Raw genomic sequence first — 19,662 nt, 5'->3', positions numbered from 1 at the left:
TATGATATGATATATATATATATATATATATATATATATATACATATATATACATATATATATATATATATAGCCACCTCCTGTACATGGATGACATCAAGCTGTATGCCAAGAGTGAACGAGACATCGATTCACTGATCCACACTACCAGGCTATACAGCAATGACATTGGAATGTCGTTCGGACTGGAGAAGTGTAGTCGGATGGTAACAAAGAGAGGGAAGGTAGTCAGAACTGAGGGGATTGAACTACCAGAAGGCAACATTGCAGACATAGAGGACAGTTACAAGTACCTGGGGATCCCGCAGGCGAATGGGAACCATGAAGAGGCCGCTAGAAAAGCTGCAACCACCAAGTACCTGCAGAGGGTCAGGCAAGTCCTGAGGAGTCAGCTGAATGGTAAGAACAAGATCCGGGCCATCAACACGTACGCCCTGCCCGTGATCAGGTACCCTGCTGGGGTAATAGGCTGGCCAAAGGAGGAGATAGAAGCCACTGACATAAAGACAAGAAAGCTCCTTACCATGCATGGAGGGTTTCACCCCAAGTCCAGCACCCTGAGGCTGTACGCTAAGCGGAAGGAAGGGGGCCGGGGACTGGTGAGTGTCAGCACCACAGTCCAGGATGAGACAACGAACATCCAAGAATACATTGGGAAGATGGCCCCAACTGACCAAGTGCTCAGTGAATACCTCAGGCAGCAGAAACCCAAGAAAGAGGAGGGAGACGAGGAACCATCATGGAAGGACAGGCCCCTGCACGGTATGTACCACCGGCAGATAGAGGGGGTGGCTGATATCCAGAAATCCTACCAGTGGCTGGACAAAGCTGGACTGAAAGACAGCACAGAGGCACTAATCATGGCAGCACAAGAACAAGCTCTGAGTACAAGATCCATAGAGGCTGGGGTCTATCACACCAGGCAAGACACCAGGTGCAGGCTGTGTAAAGATGCCCCAGAAACAATCCAGCACATAACAGCAGGATGCAAGATGCTAGCAGGCAAGGCATACATGGAACGCCATAACCAAGTGGCCGGCATAGTGTACAGGAACATCTGTGCCGAGTATAACCTGGAAGTCCCGAGGTCAAAATGGGAGATGCCCCCAAGGGTGGTGGAGAATGACCGAGCTAAGATCCTGTGGGACTTCCAGATACAGACGGACAAAATGGTGGTGGCTAACCAACCGGACATAGTGGTGGTAGACAAACAGAAGAAGACGGCCGTAGTGATCGATGTAGCGGTTCCAAATGACAGCAACATCAGGAAGAAGGAACACGAGAAGCTGGAGAAATACCAAGGGCTCAGAGAAGAGCTCGAGAGGATGTGGAGGGTGAAGGTAATGGTGGTCCCCGTGGTAATCGGAGCACTAGGTGCGGTGACTCCCAAGCTAGGCGAGTGGCTCCAGCAGATCCCGGGAACAACATCGGAGATCTCTGTCCAGAAGAGCGCAGTCCTGGGAACAGCTAAGATACTGCGCAGGACCCTCAAGCTCCCAGGCCTCTGGTAGAGGACCCGAGCTTGAAGGATAAAACCGCCCGCAGGGGCGTGCTTGGGTGTTTATATATATAAACACCCAGCTGTTCGTTGTCTCATCCTGGACTGTGGTGCTGACACTCACCAGTCCCCGGCCCCCTTCCTTCCGCTTAGCGTACAGCCTCAGGGTGCTGGATTTGGGGTGAAACCCTCCATGCATGGTACACTCTCAGAAATAGGGGTGCCAAAGTGTACCAAAAAGGGTACAAATGCTTGTCGCTGGGGGTGTTCCTTTTTGAAGGACATTTCTGTACCCTTTAGGCTTGGTACATTTTTGTACCTTATGAAGTTGTACCATCTGAAGTACAATCATGTACTTTCCTAAGACATAAATGTACCTTCAAACTATAGCACAGAAATGTTCCCTTGAAAAGGGTACAATAGGGTACCTATGAGGGTACCCCCCCAGCGACAACCTATTTCGTACCTAAAGAGACAAAAATGTACCCCAATAGTCCAAAATATTTGGTTATTTAACCATTTATTTTCGATAATAGAATCACATCAAAGCATTTAAACAACCACAGGAATACATCCTTGATTACATTCGTATATTGCCATAGGACATGTCAAGAAAAATACATTCATTTAAAAAAAGTAAACAATCACATAAAGACATTAAACACCTGAACACAATGTTTTGACGGATCACACATGGCGTTGAAAAGAGTGATACTTGGAAAAAGCTGCCTGGCAGTCGTTTATTCCACAAGTGATGCCGAAATGAGGCTCATGTGCGTGTACTAACCCAACATGTGTAATCAACTTCCTCAGAGTAAATGCCCTTTTTGAACATTTTGAACATTTGTGGAGTGGGGGCATATTTAATAGAGTTGGTTAAGTACCCTGGTGACACTTACTGGCAGGGGTTTGTCTCCCTGGTCTCCTATGTTGACAATGCAGTTCTGAAGAAAGACAAGTGTTTTCTTGAAGTATGCAGGGTAGGTCATGTTGAACACGAAGAAGGTGGAGAATGCTGAGATGTAGGCCTCATCCAGCGAGCAGCATGAGCAAACATCCACTCCTTCAACTGTGACAACACAGCGACACTGTCTTGAGAGGGCAGTTGTCCAACTCTTATCCTTCATTCGAATGGTTGGGTATGGACTCATGGGAGTATTCTGCAGAAGAGGAAGAAAAACATTAGTATACAGTATGTTTAAGCAATATGTGCCAAGTGGATTTTCAACAGATTCCTCAAATTACCTTCTTTTTTTTGCTGCAAAACAAAACTGTCTATTCTGATAACCTGTAAACATGGCCCCTACTCCAAACAAAAAGCTTCTTGACCAATGACTGTTGTGGTAGTGTTTGATAAGCTGTTAAAGTTTGACATAATATTCAAGGGCAAAAGCAATCACCCCTGACAGTGACAGTACCTGTGAAGAAGAATTTCCCTAAGGGGACAATAAAGGTCTATCTATCTATATAAACACCAGACAAAACCCAAGAGCACAGCAGCACTGTGGATTAACAGCAGTGTTTCCCCTACATTAGCTTAGCTGTGATGCTGAACCGCAGCTGAATTCAGCTCCATGCCAACAAAACACCGAGAATGAAACTTGTGGCCAAAGGCTATGCATTGCATCATGCATTTACCTCTCCAAGGATGATGAAATCTTCTATCTTCTCCTTGAAGATGGATGGCAAGAGGAGAAGTGCCCCCTTGAAGTCAATTCCTAGGTCATACAGATGCAAATACACTTCATTAGATTTTGATAGCATGCAAATTCCCATTAACATGCTCTTGACATGGCACTATGGTACATCAATTATCTTTGGAAGAGAGAGCAAATGAATTGTCACAAAATTTACTATTTGTATGAGGTCAAATTAGCACCTCTAATGTCTTCAGCCAGTGCATTCTCTCTTGCCTCCATGTAGACCTTCTTCAGTGGAAAATCCTTGGTCATTTGAAGAACATTTTGAAGAACAGCAGTGAAGTTTTCGCTAAAGCGGCGACAGATGTTGTCTTGGCAGGGATGCATTAAATCAACCTCATCACACAACTGGAAATGAAAAGAGCAGAATAGACAAAAGAATGACATTTTACATTGAGGATTTAAACTTTTGACATGTTTAAAGACACAGACTGGAGATAAATGTAAAGTGCTTTAACCCTTGAACAAAAATTCTAAAGATAATGAACAGATTGATTAATCAGTTAGTACAGAAAATAATAATCAGATTTAGAGACAAAAAAATCATTAGCCGTTTCCCCAATCATCTTAACAATTCTTACCCCTGCAGATGTCCCCAGGAATGGATATCTCTTTAATAGGTCCACAGTACACATTCCTTCAGCTACCTCTCGACGTCTCCATGCAAAGGTTTTTGTCATGCGGTCTTTCACCAGTGCTGTGTCAGGATGTAGCTTCTTGTGCTGATCATTTAGCACCTTGATATGAGCATCAACGGAGGCTGCATCTTCCCCCACAAAGCACGAATCCTTTGTCAAAGCAGATATCAGTATTATCATAAGTAAACTCTGATAAGTTAATGTTACTCGAAATGCGGTAATTTGTACACCAAATGCTTTGAAAAAAATGCAAAAATGTTGAATAGGAATTGCAAGTTGAGCTGACTTTTGTTAAATCAACTGTGAAGTTCCTTTTTCTATGTTAATGTTATCTGTTAACATGTTTCTTTCAATTAATGTTTACTTTTAGCTTTACAGTGAACATAATAAGACTACATATGTTACCTTAGCTCTTAGAGGCTGAGGGTGTGAGGACTTACGAGAGAGGGCTTCAGTCTCTTCAGACAGGAGCTGCTGGATTCCTCTGTGGTCCGATGTTTCTGCGTGCGTCCAAACTTTTCTTTAACCCGGTTCACTTCTTCGTTGCTGATTAGGGGAGCCCGTTCTGCTTTGAACTTTCTCTTGAGTTGGCTGTGCCAGGTGTCCTAGTTGTTTCAAATGTATATAAGTAGTTAATTATGGTTACTTTATATTAATATAATCTATAAAAGAAACAAAAAAGGAGAGGTACTCACATAACCATTTCCGTGTACATCTCTTAAGAAAGGATACTTCACAATCAGGGCTTTGATGACCTGGATGTAGTCTGAGTGGGTTGGGTACCTGTTTCAAACATAAGAAAAACAACCCACAGTACACTGATTACTCTTATCCTTTCCTGGGGGCTTTTCTGTTCTTCAATTCTTCTAATCATATTGTTATTACCGTAAATAGTATGTTGTAGACCAATGTCAAATCAATGTAGCTAAAGTTGATTTTAATTTCTTAAAAATGGGCGTGGACAAACAGCCACACCTCTCCCAAACTTCATTAATTTAATTGACTGCAGTCCTGAATTATTAATTTACTCTTGAGCAAATTCGAAAATGAACACTTTGGATATCATAGTCCAGACAAGGTCTGGAGACACAGGATGTATGGTTTTACCACTATTGCCAGTTCATTGGAACCGTGTGTCACGCCAGACTCGAACGCTGGTCTCCAGATTGGGAGGCAGATGGGCTAAGCATTTGTTCTCTGCCTCTCTTACAACAGCAATATTAATATTAAGAAATTAATGTAATTATTCAGAAAGGAACCCTTACATTGTGTACTGTGACAGCATTTCATAAAGAGTCCCAATTATTTTGTTTCGGTACTTCTGTTTTTTCTGGACTGGTTCTTTGAGATCCAAGCGACTCTGGACATCTTGTGGGAATTTTGGAATGGAAATAACTGCAGGCAGTCTACGGCAAGATCCAAGCGACTCTGGACATCTTGTGGGAATTTTGGAATGGAAATAACTGCAGGCAGTCTACGGCAAGAAGGTATAGAACTGCAATACAGTAGGAAAACAGCATTAACTAGCCATTTTGCAAACACTTAAATGCATATGCAAATTTAGACATTTATCACAACCTACCTCTGGTTTGCTTGGGACACTGGACCTTCAACTGTACCTTCAAATGGGTCGACCGGTTGTAAAGTGATGATGACTTCCTTGTAGCGGTTTGTGAAGTCTCTGAACTTCAGCTGCTTTTTGAAAGACTTGTCAAAAAGATATGCAACCATGGTCTCAGTGAGTCCACAGTCTACCGTCTCTCCATCTACATCGTTATCTGAAATATAAAGTACAGTATGAAATAAAAATAAAACCATTTTCAAATTTAGTTTTAAAGTGACATTATGGTCAATACATAATAATAATAATAATAATAATAATAATAATAATAAGCTATCATTGTGAATCTGTCTATATTCCCCAAAAGGAAGTTACAATTAATTCTCTTGATTAATTGTTAATATAAATTAACTGGTAATATAAAAATGTAAGTAAGTGTCCCTGCGCAGAGCTTACAGCTCTCATATTCGAAAATCCCACTAAGTAGGTGGAATGGTACAAATGTGTACCTTCCATTGTTTAAAATCCCTTTGAGCGGGAAACAAGTTAGATGCGATAAATTTTGCTTAGAAAACGATTTTGTTAATAGCTATATTTACATACTAGCATGTTTTGAGAAATTATTGATTTTTTTACATTGTTGTACACGGTTCGTCACTATTTATTGATAAAACACTCGAATACCGCGGGCAGACAGACGTTGAACATTCCACCAACAGTCTAAATAGTCCACATTTGTACCTTTCTTTGTTTAAAACTTAGTTAATTGCTAGCTTTCGCCCATGTTAAATCTAGCTCTTCGGACTTTTGCTAACTCTACTGTAAAATTACACGTTGTAATTTTTATAAAAACACAAAATCACACCCGACTTACCTCTAAATCTTTGCACCTCGTCGTCTGACACATCAATGCCTTCTTCCATCAACTTTTTAAGGAGCTCCTCCGTGGATAACCCCCTGAGAGTCATTTTCTGCATCAACGCTAGTCAGCGCGGAGGCGGAGCACTCATCGCTGCTGCCTTTTCGGCCTTTGGGATTAATGCGCGTTGCGAACTTGACACATGAAAATACAACATTGTGGTATTAATGCGCAGTTGTTTAGAAACCGTTATGCTGTCTTGGCGAACTATATTTGTAACTTACAAAATGTAGTCACTGTAACATAAAAATCTGCTTGACATTTTAACTTCCAAAGAACCTCGGTTTAACTTGATGTTGCAAATTCCATAAAAACCTCACAATTAATGAACAATTCTAGGATGTAGTAAAAGCAAAAAAGTAAACGGCCAAACATAACAGTAAAATGATTTCATGTTTTTGAAAGATTTAAAACATTAAAAAATTATAACTGGAACTTAATAAAATGGAAATGGACCAGTTTTTTTTAACATCATTTGGTTGTGCCTGCATGTCATTGTGTGTGTGTGTTTTTTAATATAATTTAACATAACTTACACAAAGGTAGGTTACAGATATTCTTTGCATCATAGGATAATTTACGTAGAGAGGAGAGGACCAACAGATTTGATTATAACATGTAGCTTTTATGAGCACACTCACATCTCATATGAATTTTACAATTAACCAGGCCCATCCAGATTTTCCCATGCTGACCCATTACCACATTCTGCCACTGTCACTGCAGTACAGGTCAAAATGGTACAGATTTGTACTTTATTTCAAATTGTACCTTTAAAGGGGCATTTCTGGACTTTTAAAGACCAGTATTGTACTTTTAAGGGAACATTTAAAAAAAATGTACCTATAGGTACAAAAATGTTCTTCTCTTGTACCTCTATTTCTGAGAGTGTAAGGAGCTTTCTTGTCTTTATGTCAGTGGCTTCTATCTCCTCCTTTGGCCAGCCTATTACCCCAGCAGGGTACCTGATCACGGGCAGGGCGTACGTGTTGATGGCCCGGATCTTGTTCATGCCCGTAGTGCTGCATTAACATCATCTAGCAGACCTTCTTCACGTAATCTTGGTAACCGGCTACGGGGGATCCAGGTTTCAAGCTTGGCCATGATCCTATTTTTCAGGTCAGTTCCTCTTGCACTCAACGATCCTTCTCCTATTGCACTTGGGGCTATGTACTCAATCTCGGGTGGGGGTGATGATATCTCCCCCCTGACCTGGCGTCCTGACTCCTCCTTGCCGTAGCATTTGTGTTGTACCTCGTCAATCTCTAGCTGTGAGAGCAGTCCCTTCTTTCGAATGTTGGAACACTCAGCTACTAGTTGTTTCGCCGTCATTGTGGATGTTGGGTATCGAAGAATCCATAGGTCCCTATATATATATATATATATATATATATATATATGTGTGTGTGTAAACTTGAATATATAGAATGAAGCTTGAATATATAGAATGAAACTTGAATATATGGAATGATCGTCTGAATATATAGAATGAAACTTGAATACATGGAATGATCGTCTGAATATATAGAATGAAGCTTGAATATATAGAATGTATGAACCTCATTTTTAGAGATGAGGTGTTTCTGAATTCTCTGCCTTTACAAAATGGCATCAGCTGAACTATTTCAGTACTTTTTAGAGCTTGACAACTGTTTTGCCACAGCTGTTCAAACTGCAAATGGTAGAAATAATTTGGAATTTATACTACGTCACCTTGAAGAACACGTTTTCATTATTGCAACATTTCTAGTGCTCATGAATAATGTTCAACAAAATGTTTCTGGGAGAAGATCATGCACACTTCTTGAGGGAATTTATCAATCACTGATGGAGATGTCAACTGAGCTAACACTTCGAGCAGAAGCTGAAGCCCGTTATGGGCTCATTATACCATTCTACGTCTCAAAGAGGAAGGCCAAGGTAAGTGATAAAAATGGAAACAAATTTATTCATAATGTGTATGGAACTTGAGAGAGTCAAGAGATGGCAAACAAGATAATGAATCCAAGAAATAAGAAAGAAGTTAACATATTTGTTACTCTTTTAGGTCCAACATACCAGCTACTCAGCTGACTGACATGCGAGACTTGGGGTTTAGTTGGATGGCCATATCTCAAATGTTGTCAGTAAATGTTTGAACACTTTACAACCACAGGATACATCTAGGTTTAGGGGACTATGGAACTTTTAATAATACTTCAAATGTGGACCTTTATCATTGCATTACTGAGATTCTTACACATATCCCTGGCTCAGAAGAATCCTACTTTAGTGGTAGTTTGAGAGGAAGAGGAATCAGAGTTCAGCGGTGGTGAGTGCGAGAACGTTTAAGAATAGTTGATCCAGTGGGAAGAGCTTTGAGAGGACGGAGAGCAATTCAGGGGAGGGTCTACAATGTCACTGTCCCAAATCAAGTGTGGTATGCCTTTTTTCACTTTTTAAATTTGATTAATGTTAATTATTACTTCCTGCATTGTAGTAATATAATATATTGTTTTAATAAACAATGTTGTATAATGTCTGGGTTTAAAATATTGTTTATCTCCAGAAATAGGTTACATGACAAAAGTACAATGTCAAAGTCATAGACCTTTATTTTAATGTACATCTAGTGTCATAATAATAATATATTTCTTCTTATTCCAGGCATATTGACACAAACCATAAGTTAAATCCTTGGGGGTTTGTGTTTCATGGAGGAGTTGACGGCTATAGTCGCTGCATGTATAACACAAACAACAAACCGGCAAGGGTTTAACTTATGGTTTGTGTCAATATGCCTGGAATAAGAAGAAATATATTATGTACATTAAAATAAAGGTCTATGACTTTGACATTGTACTTCTGTCATGTAACCTATTTCTGGAGATAAACAATATTTTAAACCCAGACATTATACAACATTGTAATAATATATTATATATTATATATACTCATACACTACATGAGATGCTGCACAGATAACAGAGCATCAACTGCTATGCAACTTTTCCAGAGTGCCGTTGATCTCTTTGGCCTCCCACAACGTGTCAGGGGTGATGCTGGCAGTGAGAATATTGATATTGCACGGTTTATGATTGAACATAGAGGGCCAAACAGAGGACGCTTTATGGTTGGACGAAGTGTGCATAATCAAAGAATTGAAAGATTGTAGGGTGAACTAAACAGAGTTGTGTCAGCATACTTTAAAGACCCTTTCCTCTTTATGGAAAATGTTGGGATTTTAGATAGCACTGACCCATTTCATATTAGGGCTCTTCACCATGTATATCTTCCAAGAATTAACAGATCTGTGGATGAATTTGTAAATCAGTGGAACCATCGCAGCTTAAGGACAATGGAAAATAACTCCCCGCTGCAGCTGTGGACTGCTGGAATGTTGTAACTTCCTCAGCATCACAGAGTCTCAGTCAAGTGCACTTCAGACATCGTTCTTACCATCACCAGCAGTTGACGGCTGACTTGAGGCAGATCGACCTCTTGAGTGACGATGGAAATCATGGGATAGACGTTTTTTTATACAGCATGCTTCAGGTAAGTTATTAGTAAATTTGTTTGTGTTAATTAAAAAAATGTATTTGAGTGCCAGACACTAAAAATTGTGAAATATCATGATATTGAAAAAGGTCCAAGACTATTATTTAGGTAAAAGTAAGGTAAGGTAAAAAGACTGGTTTTATCTTCATATTCACTTGTGCCATTTAAATCATAAAAGTAGACAAATAAAGTGTTTAGACTACACTTTTCTTTCATGACAAACCATACTTGTCACAGTACAAAATGTTACAGTATATGTTACATATGATTGTATGATGTACTAATTTAACTGTTAATAAACATGAATTATGATTCATTCATTAAATAAAATATGTTATACATTTTAAACTCTTTAAACTCTTTTTTAAAAGACACAAATTACATAAAAAGTAGGAACACAGAACACTTTATTTGTGTATTTCCAGTACCCAGAGGAAGGAAATAATATTCTGCAGTAATAGGGCTGGTCTTAAAAAAAAACAAATGAACGAGGAAAAAAAAAAACCCCCAAACAATCTACAATGAGCCTGTGTTATCAAGTAGTATAGTAAAATATGCAAACAAAATCCTTAAAACACTCCCTGCAAACCAGGTTATGTTTATTATTATTATTATTATTATTATTATTATTATTATTATTATTATTATTATTATTATTATTATTATTATTATCATTATTATTATTGTTTATAATACTTTGATAACATTTAATAATTTGATAATATTGTATTATCATATAGTGTGATATAATGTTCATATTCCAACTGTAACATAACCAGGTTTGACCAAACCAATGTCTGTCACATTTATAGACAACTTTGCTGCCAGTGTTGGAGATACTCTTTCCACCTTTTAGTATGTAGGGTTACAGTAATACTTTTCAAAACTTTACCAAAACCTAACAAAAACATTTTTTTAAACCTGTGAGTTAAGCTAAAAGTTAAATGATATTAATACAAAGTTCTGTGTAAAGCATAAATGTTCATATGGGACACTGAAATAAAGCTTAACTCATCTCATTTGAAAATTCGCATTGTGGAATAGTTGAACACAGGAAGCATTTGAGAAAACTTCTATATTCTATTCTATTCTATTCTATTCTATATAACAATGAGATTGTGGCATATTATATTGCTCACTGCAGGGGTGCTAAATAATCTAATGTTACTATGGGTCATTTCAGAGTCAAAACATGCCATATAAGCAGGAAAACAAATTAACTACAATCAAAAAAACAAAAAATGCCTCACATGTATAAACTGAAACAAAATTATTCCATCCATTCTCTTCGGCTTATCAAATCCATGTCTGATTTGAAAGTAGTGTACACTGCATGAACTGGTATTTAAGCTGTAATTTGAAAGACACACATGAAGCTTATTTAGGCTATACAGTCCTACTGCTGTCCAGGGTGTACTCTGATGCGGGGTTAACAACATTAACAAAAAACAAGAAAATAAAAAATGCATATGCAAAATAGAAAAAACCCCAAATCCTCATCATGTCAACAATCTTTAAGAAAACACATCATGATCTTCCAAATCCTGATGAATTCCATATTGCAAAATCCATGTCTGATTTGAAAGTAGTGTACACTGCATGAACTGGTATACGAAGGATATTTTCACAAGTATTGGGCACTGGAAATCTGCAGTTAGTGACGAACTCAAGGCTTGGCTTTGGAGAAAAACCCAGGGCTGGTATGCTGTCACATCCAGTGCAGAAAACAAGAATATCTTCCAAAGAGACATCATTTTCAACTATAAGATAGAAAAACTACAAAATGATAATGAGATTCTGACTAAGACTACTGATGTACAGATACATTAAATTACCAAAAGATCAAATCAAAAGTGAAACATGTATATTTTTTAAAATTAAGCTGTAATTTGAAAGACACCCATGAAGCTTAATTAGGCTATACAGTGAAACCACAATGTCAAAAAAATAAGTTAGTGGAGACCACAACATATTAAACGTACGTGGATGCAGAAATAGCCTATTATTTGTACTCAGTATACAGGATTGGTAGTTATCCTCCTATTTATCCTGTTATTTATTTATCCTGTTAATACACTGAAGTCAAACTGAAATCACATTTGGATAAAATGTTCTTTGTAAATCCAGCACTTGCATCAGTACTATCTATCTACCTTTTTTGTTATGGCGTCTATGTCTGTAATTTCATGATGCTGCTGCACAAAAGTGAGAATTTCGATTTATGGTCAAACAATGTGCCAAATAGTAAACTGACATTCTGCCTCCTGAAGATAGTCTTGCCAGAAAGCCAGGGTCCGGCACTCGTCTTGAAATACATTACTCCCTCGTTCGGAGTGAATGATCTGGAATAGATTCTACATATCAGTTGCTCTCAGAGCCATTCCAGCTTTCACGAAAAGGCACTTCATCTGAAGAGGGTATGTCTGTAGAGCATCTAGGACACCTAGAGACCTCAAGCCATCTCTGTTAGTTTTCTTTCACCAGACATAACTGAGTTAATAACCTTTGAGTTACAATCCTCCTCTAAGGTTTCCTTTAGGCAAATTTACTCATAAAATATATCTTCAAAAGTTGATATTGTTACAAGTCCTTTGAAATAGCAAGAAAGCAGATACATACAGAGGAGAAAAATGAAATACAAAACAAAACAGGCCGCTAATCAGTGTCAACTGAAACTGTCATCACTACTTTGCAGCTGTCAGGTGGAGCATTTGGCCTAAGGACAGTCAAAGACTTTTCTTGTATCTGGATTTTTAATGCTTTAATCACTAAAAGTTGATGGCAGGAACTGCTATGTCAACAGTTTCACAGACTGTTGATGGAATTTGTTGCTTCATTTAGATAATTTTGGCACTTCATGGCCATGTTTCTCAAAATACAGACAGATAAAAAACAGTTTCTAACTTGCTGCAAACTCCTTTTCCATGTGTGTTTAGAGGGGTGAAAAAAAAAAGCAAATCGCTTACAGTTTAGCATTTATCTTAGAAAAATCTGTTCAATAAATTCAATTGAGCCAGAATCTAATCCAATACTACTGTGTAGTACCTGAGGTTACACTATATAACATTCACTATAATGAAGGCAGAAAGCCTCTGAAGTCATCTCTTGTCACACGGTAGGATTGCTGGAATAGTAGATGTACACTCAACTTGAAATATCAAAGACAGAGACACATGTGTTGTGAACAAATTGACTGATATCAAGTTTCCACTAAATATTTTTGAAAAATAAATAAAAAAATGTGGCCTTTTAAATCCTCCTTAAGCTTGGCTAAGGTTTACTTAACTAATGTTAAAGGAGGATTTAAATGACCCAGTGTCAGTGGTTTGAGACACATTGCAGCCAGTTCAGCTATAATGGTGCAAACACATCTTTGTATCAAGATGCAAATGAAATCTCACATCCTCCCAAATGTATCCATGGCAGTAACAGTCTGCGGAGTATGTCTCCCAGATTATGTCCACTGAGATTATGGCAGCTAAACATACATTAAAATTAGATGTAGGTCTTAATGTCACATCACATTACAGAGAAGTACCAATTCAAACATGGCTCCAATGACATACAGAGTGCTGTTTTGGCATCTTCAGTTAGGCACATAGTATGTTACACATACAATTTCTGAAGTTTCAGTACAGATTGGCATGCAGCATTGAAAACCCATGATGGATGGCGATCAGATTTAAGATGTGGCACTAATGGCATTCAATTAGGATGCTTTCAAAAGTATTATATATATATAATGTATAGTAAAGTTTGTTCCAACAACTGATTCTCCTTGAGACACTTGAGCACAGTTTGTTTTTTTAAAGATGCTTGGCAGATTGCTTGTTCTATGTATCTTGGGAAATCTGGCACAATTCAGGCTGTCTCTACGGATTTTGTCTCTGAATGTGATTCCAAGTGAACTCAATGATATTAAGATCAGGGCTCTGTGGGGGCCATACCATCTGTTGAAGAACTCCATATTGCAGAAGATAGTTCTTTGTAACATCGGCCATATGTTTGGATTCACTGTTATGATGGAGAATAAATTTGAAACTGATCAGACACCTGCCTTATCTTCTTCTTCTTCTTCTTCTTTTTCAGCTGAACCCCCCCTGTCAACTCCAGTTTGGCTTTTTTGTGAAGTTACTAAAAATCTAAACATTAACTGTATAATGTGAAGGCTTGTGAATCCCTGTTTTGAAATCTCCATATTAGCATTTTGGCTGTCACCAAGGTGGAATTTTAGTCACACCTGACCATGAGAGGGTGGCGTCCATATACTGCTCACGTGCAGTTCACAGCTCTTAAGAAGAACTCTATATTGCATTAGAAGTAAATTAGCACCTGCTTCTTGTATAGACTGTATGAGCACAATTTAATAAATTAGTGCAACAAAGCTTAACAAAGTTTTCCAAGTCTTAATTATACTCATGTATGGAGGCTGATTATCGCTATTTGTGTTTGGACAAGAAACTTCTCAGTCTCACTGGTAACCACCAAACTATAACTTAACAGTATCTAATCAACACTCATGGCAATTATTGAGCAAAAATCACCCATAAAAGCTTGTGTTTTCTGACTTGTTGCAATGGCCACCACACCAGTATGGCTTTAGTGGGTGTTGCATGAAAGGGAAATCGGCGGCTGTGCAAAAATTGTGATTAACGCCAAAAAGAGCATGAGAAATTTGTTATGTTCACCAATGAACCAATGAAATTCTAACTAGTCTCTTAACTACAAATAACAGAAGACACATGTGATGTTCTGTGTCTTACTCGTGAGTCAGTCAACAAAGCACAGTCCTCCAAATCAATACTTTAATAAAGTCATTCCATGCGTTTATAGCTGGAATAACCTACTGAGCATGGTGTGTGGGGGTTGATCATGTTCCCATTCCCCTCCAAATTGCTCCTCCTTTTCACTGATCGCACATATGTATTCCGAATTTTGCCTCACGTAGCTCTCCTTCCTCCCACAGCACTGTCTCTCCCCTGTTAATCAATAAGGGATGGCTCTGCACTTGTTTAACCTAGCACAGCTCCCCCGCTTGAGTGTGGATCAGGTGACACACCGCATTAATAAATAAATAAGCAGAGGGAGGGAGTGGAGCACTCATCACAGTGCCAATGATGGGACAATTATCTCATTGCAAATAACGCTCTCCCACAATCACCTGCCAAAATCGAAGAAATCGATAGGGGTTGGAGGCGAGATAGAAAAAGGGGAGGGAGGTGGGAGGGAGTGAGGGGGAGGTGGGAGTCGGTGGGAGGGAGGAGGACAGAGGTTAAGCAGAAGGAAAACAGAGAGGAAAAAAAACAAGGGGAAACAAAACAGGTAATGGAACAGACCTGCTGGAGGTGTTGTTAGTCATAATAGTGGTTTACTGCTATAAGCATCTGCATGCTAAGTTTTATCTTGAATTTGAACATCTCATTTTACTTTATTTAGTAAACTATTCCTTTACTATACCATGGTTTTGTGTTTTTGTGCTGCATTTCTCATGTTCTCTTCAAATTTTTTTGGTTTTTCTTCTTTGTGTTCCTCATCCCTCCCACCTCACATGTTTAGTGTTAGTCCTGGCATCCTTGTGTAGTTATTTGTTATTTGGTTAATTCTGTTTTTACTTTGAAGCTTGTTTCTTTTACTGTCTGCTTTCCCTCGTTTGCGACTTTTTGGCCCCCTTTGGCCGTTTCACCTTTGTTTGATTGTTTCCACCTGTGCTGAATCACGGATCACCCCTATGTGTTTAGATAGTTCAGAGGAGTGTACTGAAAAACAAGTTGAACAGAGCGAGGCATTCTTTGCGTTAGATTACTTCATAAAATCGGAAGCCCCAGTTAGAGGTAACAGAGGGATGGCCTACAAAGTGAGATAACTGGGTTAGCGAGCTAGCTTGATATTAAAGTCAGAGTTTTCTGTGCAATGTAATTGTTTCATTTTACCTGGCTAAATCACCATGGTTACTTGTGCTGAGCAAGTAACCTGATCAGGAGCAGGTTATCTTTAACGTTTCATTTTAAAATTGGCTGGAAGCATCACGTTTTCACTGGTTCTTGAATTGTCTCTGCCAATGACGTTATGTTTTTGGCAGTGGTTGCATGTGTGGATGTCATAATTTTTGTCTGGAAACACAACAGCTTAAAAGTTGTGATCAATTTCTGATAAAACTTTGTAGGGAGAGTGGGGCCATGTTAACAATAAATTAAATTGTGGCTTAGCTCCACCAAGGTCCTCAAGGTCAACTTAAGGATGTAATGGTCAACAACTGACTGAAAACCTTTTAATTTAAAACCAATGATTGTGCTATTTTGTTAATAATAGACACATTTAGAGACATGTAACACTGTAGATGTGTATTATAACAATCATGATACAGTAAATATTTGTTTAAAGTCGTACATTTTGATGAAAAATAACAATACGTTTTCAGACTGACTATGAGTATGTTGACTTGGGATACAGTGACAGGTTATAACTGTTTAAGTATATAATTACATATTATTGTTTTTGGAAAATAAAATCCATCCATCCATTTTTGTCCGCAGACACCTCCTGTCCAGGGAACACCAAGGCATTCTCAGGCCAGCCGAGAGATAAAATCTCTCCAGCATTTCTTGTGTCTGCCCCTGTGCAGAGGGTAGGGACAGACTGACTGGTAAACTGAGAGCTTTGCTTTTACTCTCAGCTCTCTCTTCACCGCAATGGACCAGAATAATTCACGTTCATAATATATTAATAAATAATATTTAATCTTTAAATGACTTGTGTTGATTTCATGTTCTTCAGAGATTTTTCATCGCCAATTTATCATCAGCATTTGATAACGTCTCCGATGGAAGTAGGTGACATTCATAAGGATCATACTGAATCACGTGACATGTGAAATGTGACATGTGAAACAGCCTTTTTTTGAGCAGGCACAAAACCTGAAGCACAAACTCAGCTATAAAGCAGAAGACTAACTACTATTGTGTTACCTGTTATTGCTGACTGTGGATTTAGACAAAAAAAAGCCTGCCTGTGTTGAACTTTGTTAATCCAGGTTTTCTGTGAGTTCTGACACAAAAGGAAGCATCTCACGTATCATTTGACTTCATTATCTTATGAACAGTTGTTGAAAAGAACTTAACAGTAAAATGCAACACTGTTGGTGCAACTAACACAAGAGAGCAATGCTGCAGAAAATCATTAATGCTGGGAATTCATGACCATCATAAGCACAAGCAATCAAACCAATATATTACCTTGAGTTTATATATATATTTTATGTGATAGAGCTCAGAAACGTCAACTTCTGATACAATCCCTTAGCCTAATAAAGAGGGGCTGTGGATATCACTAAAGTTTGTGGCCATTTCAAAGTGAAATTAATTTGGAATTTGTGATTCTTGCCATCCATCTATAATCACACTCAGGTGCTTTTGTATGAATATGACGATTTTTGGTTGCTGTTATACTAAATGAATACCCAGTGAATTAAAGACGTGCAGTTCCCTCAGTTCTGTTCTTTTTTTTTTTGCAATTTTTTTGCAATCAGCTCTCATCAACCTCGTCTCTGTTTAGATTATGAAAAGCTTTGATAAACCTATTGTATCCCACCTTCAGCTTCCATCAGCAGACAGATGAAGTTAGCGTCTAGACTGAGGAAACAGAGAAATATTTAGCTACACAACACCCACAGATTGGTTTTCATGAGAAAAAAAACTAATGGAGAGAGTGTTGTAAAGGACAGCAGACGGCTGATCCAAGTATATAAAATTATCTTAAAGGGGTTATAAGAGCATAAAGTACTCGCTCCAAGTTTTTAATGGTACTCTATTGTGTACATGTTTTAATCTCTCTATGAACTTGTTATAGTCAGGCGACAGATAATGCTGCTCTAAATCTGCTGTATGCGATAGGAAATACTCTCCACTATCTTTTAAACATCATTTGTTATTGTTGTGCTTACAGTTTGTAGCATGCCCCCCAAGATGTATACAACAATTTAAAAGAGGAAATGTAATATGTATAAACGTAATACTTATCAATGTGATTGTAATTCTTTTTTCACTTATATGCTATTAATAAAATTTGTAAATGAATTCTGAATTTCACCGGAAGTCAGTGAAAGGCAAAGAATATGGATGATGTGCATTGGGTTAAGTGGGGAGTAAATGTTCCAATCAATTTTCTCAAATAATCTCTCTTAAGGAGTTTTTTTTTTTTTTTTTAGAAAAGTAAAAGTTTTGAAAGTAGGACATTTTATGTTTTAGAAACATAAATAAGGACAAAATATATTCAGTATTTTATTGCAAACAAGATCTTTAGACAGGACCTTTTCACTTGTAATATTACTGATCTTCCTACTACCCCGCAACAGCAACACTTTATTAGGAATCTGTTTTTCTGTCTGGTTGATAGAAATACAACAACTCTTTCTGTATAGCAAGTGGAACTCTATGATAACTCCTATTGCACCTGCTGTGTGAGACTGTAAATGTAAAGCTTATGTGCACATATAGAGCACAGTGATAAACATCTCTAGAGGCCAGAGGCGTGACAGGCAGACATGCATTGGAGCTGCATTAGAAACAGATGAGGGTGAAAGACTGAGGTAAAAAGGAGGTGAGAGTCAGGCTGACTGACAAAGTAGAAATGAGAATATCTTTTTAACTTTGCGAGAGCCACAAAACAAGGTGTTTAATCTAGTTTTTATGAAGGTGGATGGACATTTTTAAAGGTCTCCGTTTGTTATAAATGACTTCACACTGAGAACATGTCTCTGCAAACAGGCCGTTTTATGCACTTGGGCCATCGGGTGAATTTCCCTCCTTTGCTCTTTCAGCCTTCGAACTTGTATGTGATGAAACTGTCCCCTTTTCTTCTTCCTTCCAATATATTTTCATGAACTGGTAATATTTTGCTTGTAGCGTGTTATTTCTACCATGCTGTTAGGAGACATTTAGTCATCATTAGGTTCCACGTTCAAGAAGCTGGTATGCATATTTCAGTTCACTTGGTACTGGGTTACTGTTTGCTTGCATGCATTCAAAACCATTATTATCACCAGATTTTGGTAACTTTGGATTTTACAGTGTGTTGAAGCCATGCGTAAAAGCTTTTATTGCTACAGTTATACAGCGTTTTGTGTCTTAAATGTGTTTTAAACACATATATTGTGAATTAAAATCGATCTAAGTAAAACTTCCAAGACTCTGTATTTGTCAGTGATCTTTACTATTATTGTGATGTTGATAGAAGCTTATATTAACACTGCAGACTACGCACTTGAGTTTTCCTTCTCAAAGTCAGGCTGATGAGCCGTGAGGACTTGTCATTGTAATGAGTGAGCCTCATTATGAACCAAATCACCCAGTTCTCTTAGGAATTCAGCATGAAGAGCACTCTTTTTAGGTAATTAATCCAGTACACTGGCTTATAAATGCAGCTACTGTACACACTCAATACTTTACAGGACTTGTTACCTCGGTCACGGTCAAAAATATGTTAAATGAGACTAACGAGGCCTCTACAGGAAGTACCAAGAGAACAACTTTTGGAAATTCCTACCACCTGGTGTAGATTATGTTCAATAGATTTTAAGTAATTAATAACAGACTAAATTTACTCTAATAAATACATAGAGTGAGGAAAGTTGTTGTTCAAGCAGATACAGCTTACAGAGATGTGGAGCATCATTCACTGTTTGGGGAAAAAAAAAGAAACCAGCAAAAAAAACAACAACATATGCGCTCCAAGAAGAATCCAAAATATTTAAATGTCAAGCTGGAGAGCTGTCACTTTCTAAGCATCCATTTGAACTTTTCTCATCTGATGCC

General features: G+C 38.1%; 1 protein-coding gene across 1 annotated transcript; it reads right to left on the bottom strand.

The window, feature by feature from the left end:
* Positions 1 to 3,351: 3,351 nt before the first annotated feature.
* LOC309698211 (sterile alpha motif domain-containing protein 3-like) lies at positions 3,352 to 6,560 on the bottom strand (the record flags this gene model as incomplete). Its single annotated transcript, XM_082520510.1, has 6 exons — positions 6,272 to 6,560; positions 5,419 to 5,614; positions 4,532 to 4,619; positions 4,277 to 4,441; positions 3,780 to 3,986; positions 3,352 to 3,546 (listed from the first exon to the last, which is right to left on the bottom strand). The coding sequence occupies exons 1-6, from the start codon at positions 6,372 to 6,374 to the stop codon at positions 3,352 to 3,354; spliced, it is 954 nt and encodes a 317-aa protein (XP_082376636.1). The 5' UTR covers positions 6,375 to 6,560.
* Between the last annotated feature and the right edge of the window lie 13,102 nt (positions 6,561 to 19,662).

Source organism: Aulonocara stuartgranti (genome assembly GCF_965226115.1).
Source record: "Aulonocara stuartgranti genome assembly, chromosome: 22".
Classification (NCBI taxonomy): domain Eukaryota; kingdom Metazoa; phylum Chordata; class Actinopteri; order Cichliformes; family Cichlidae; genus Aulonocara; species Aulonocara stuartgranti.
The sequence above is the reverse complement of the archived record's forward strand: the minus strand, read 5'-3'. Positions and strand labels throughout refer to the sequence as shown.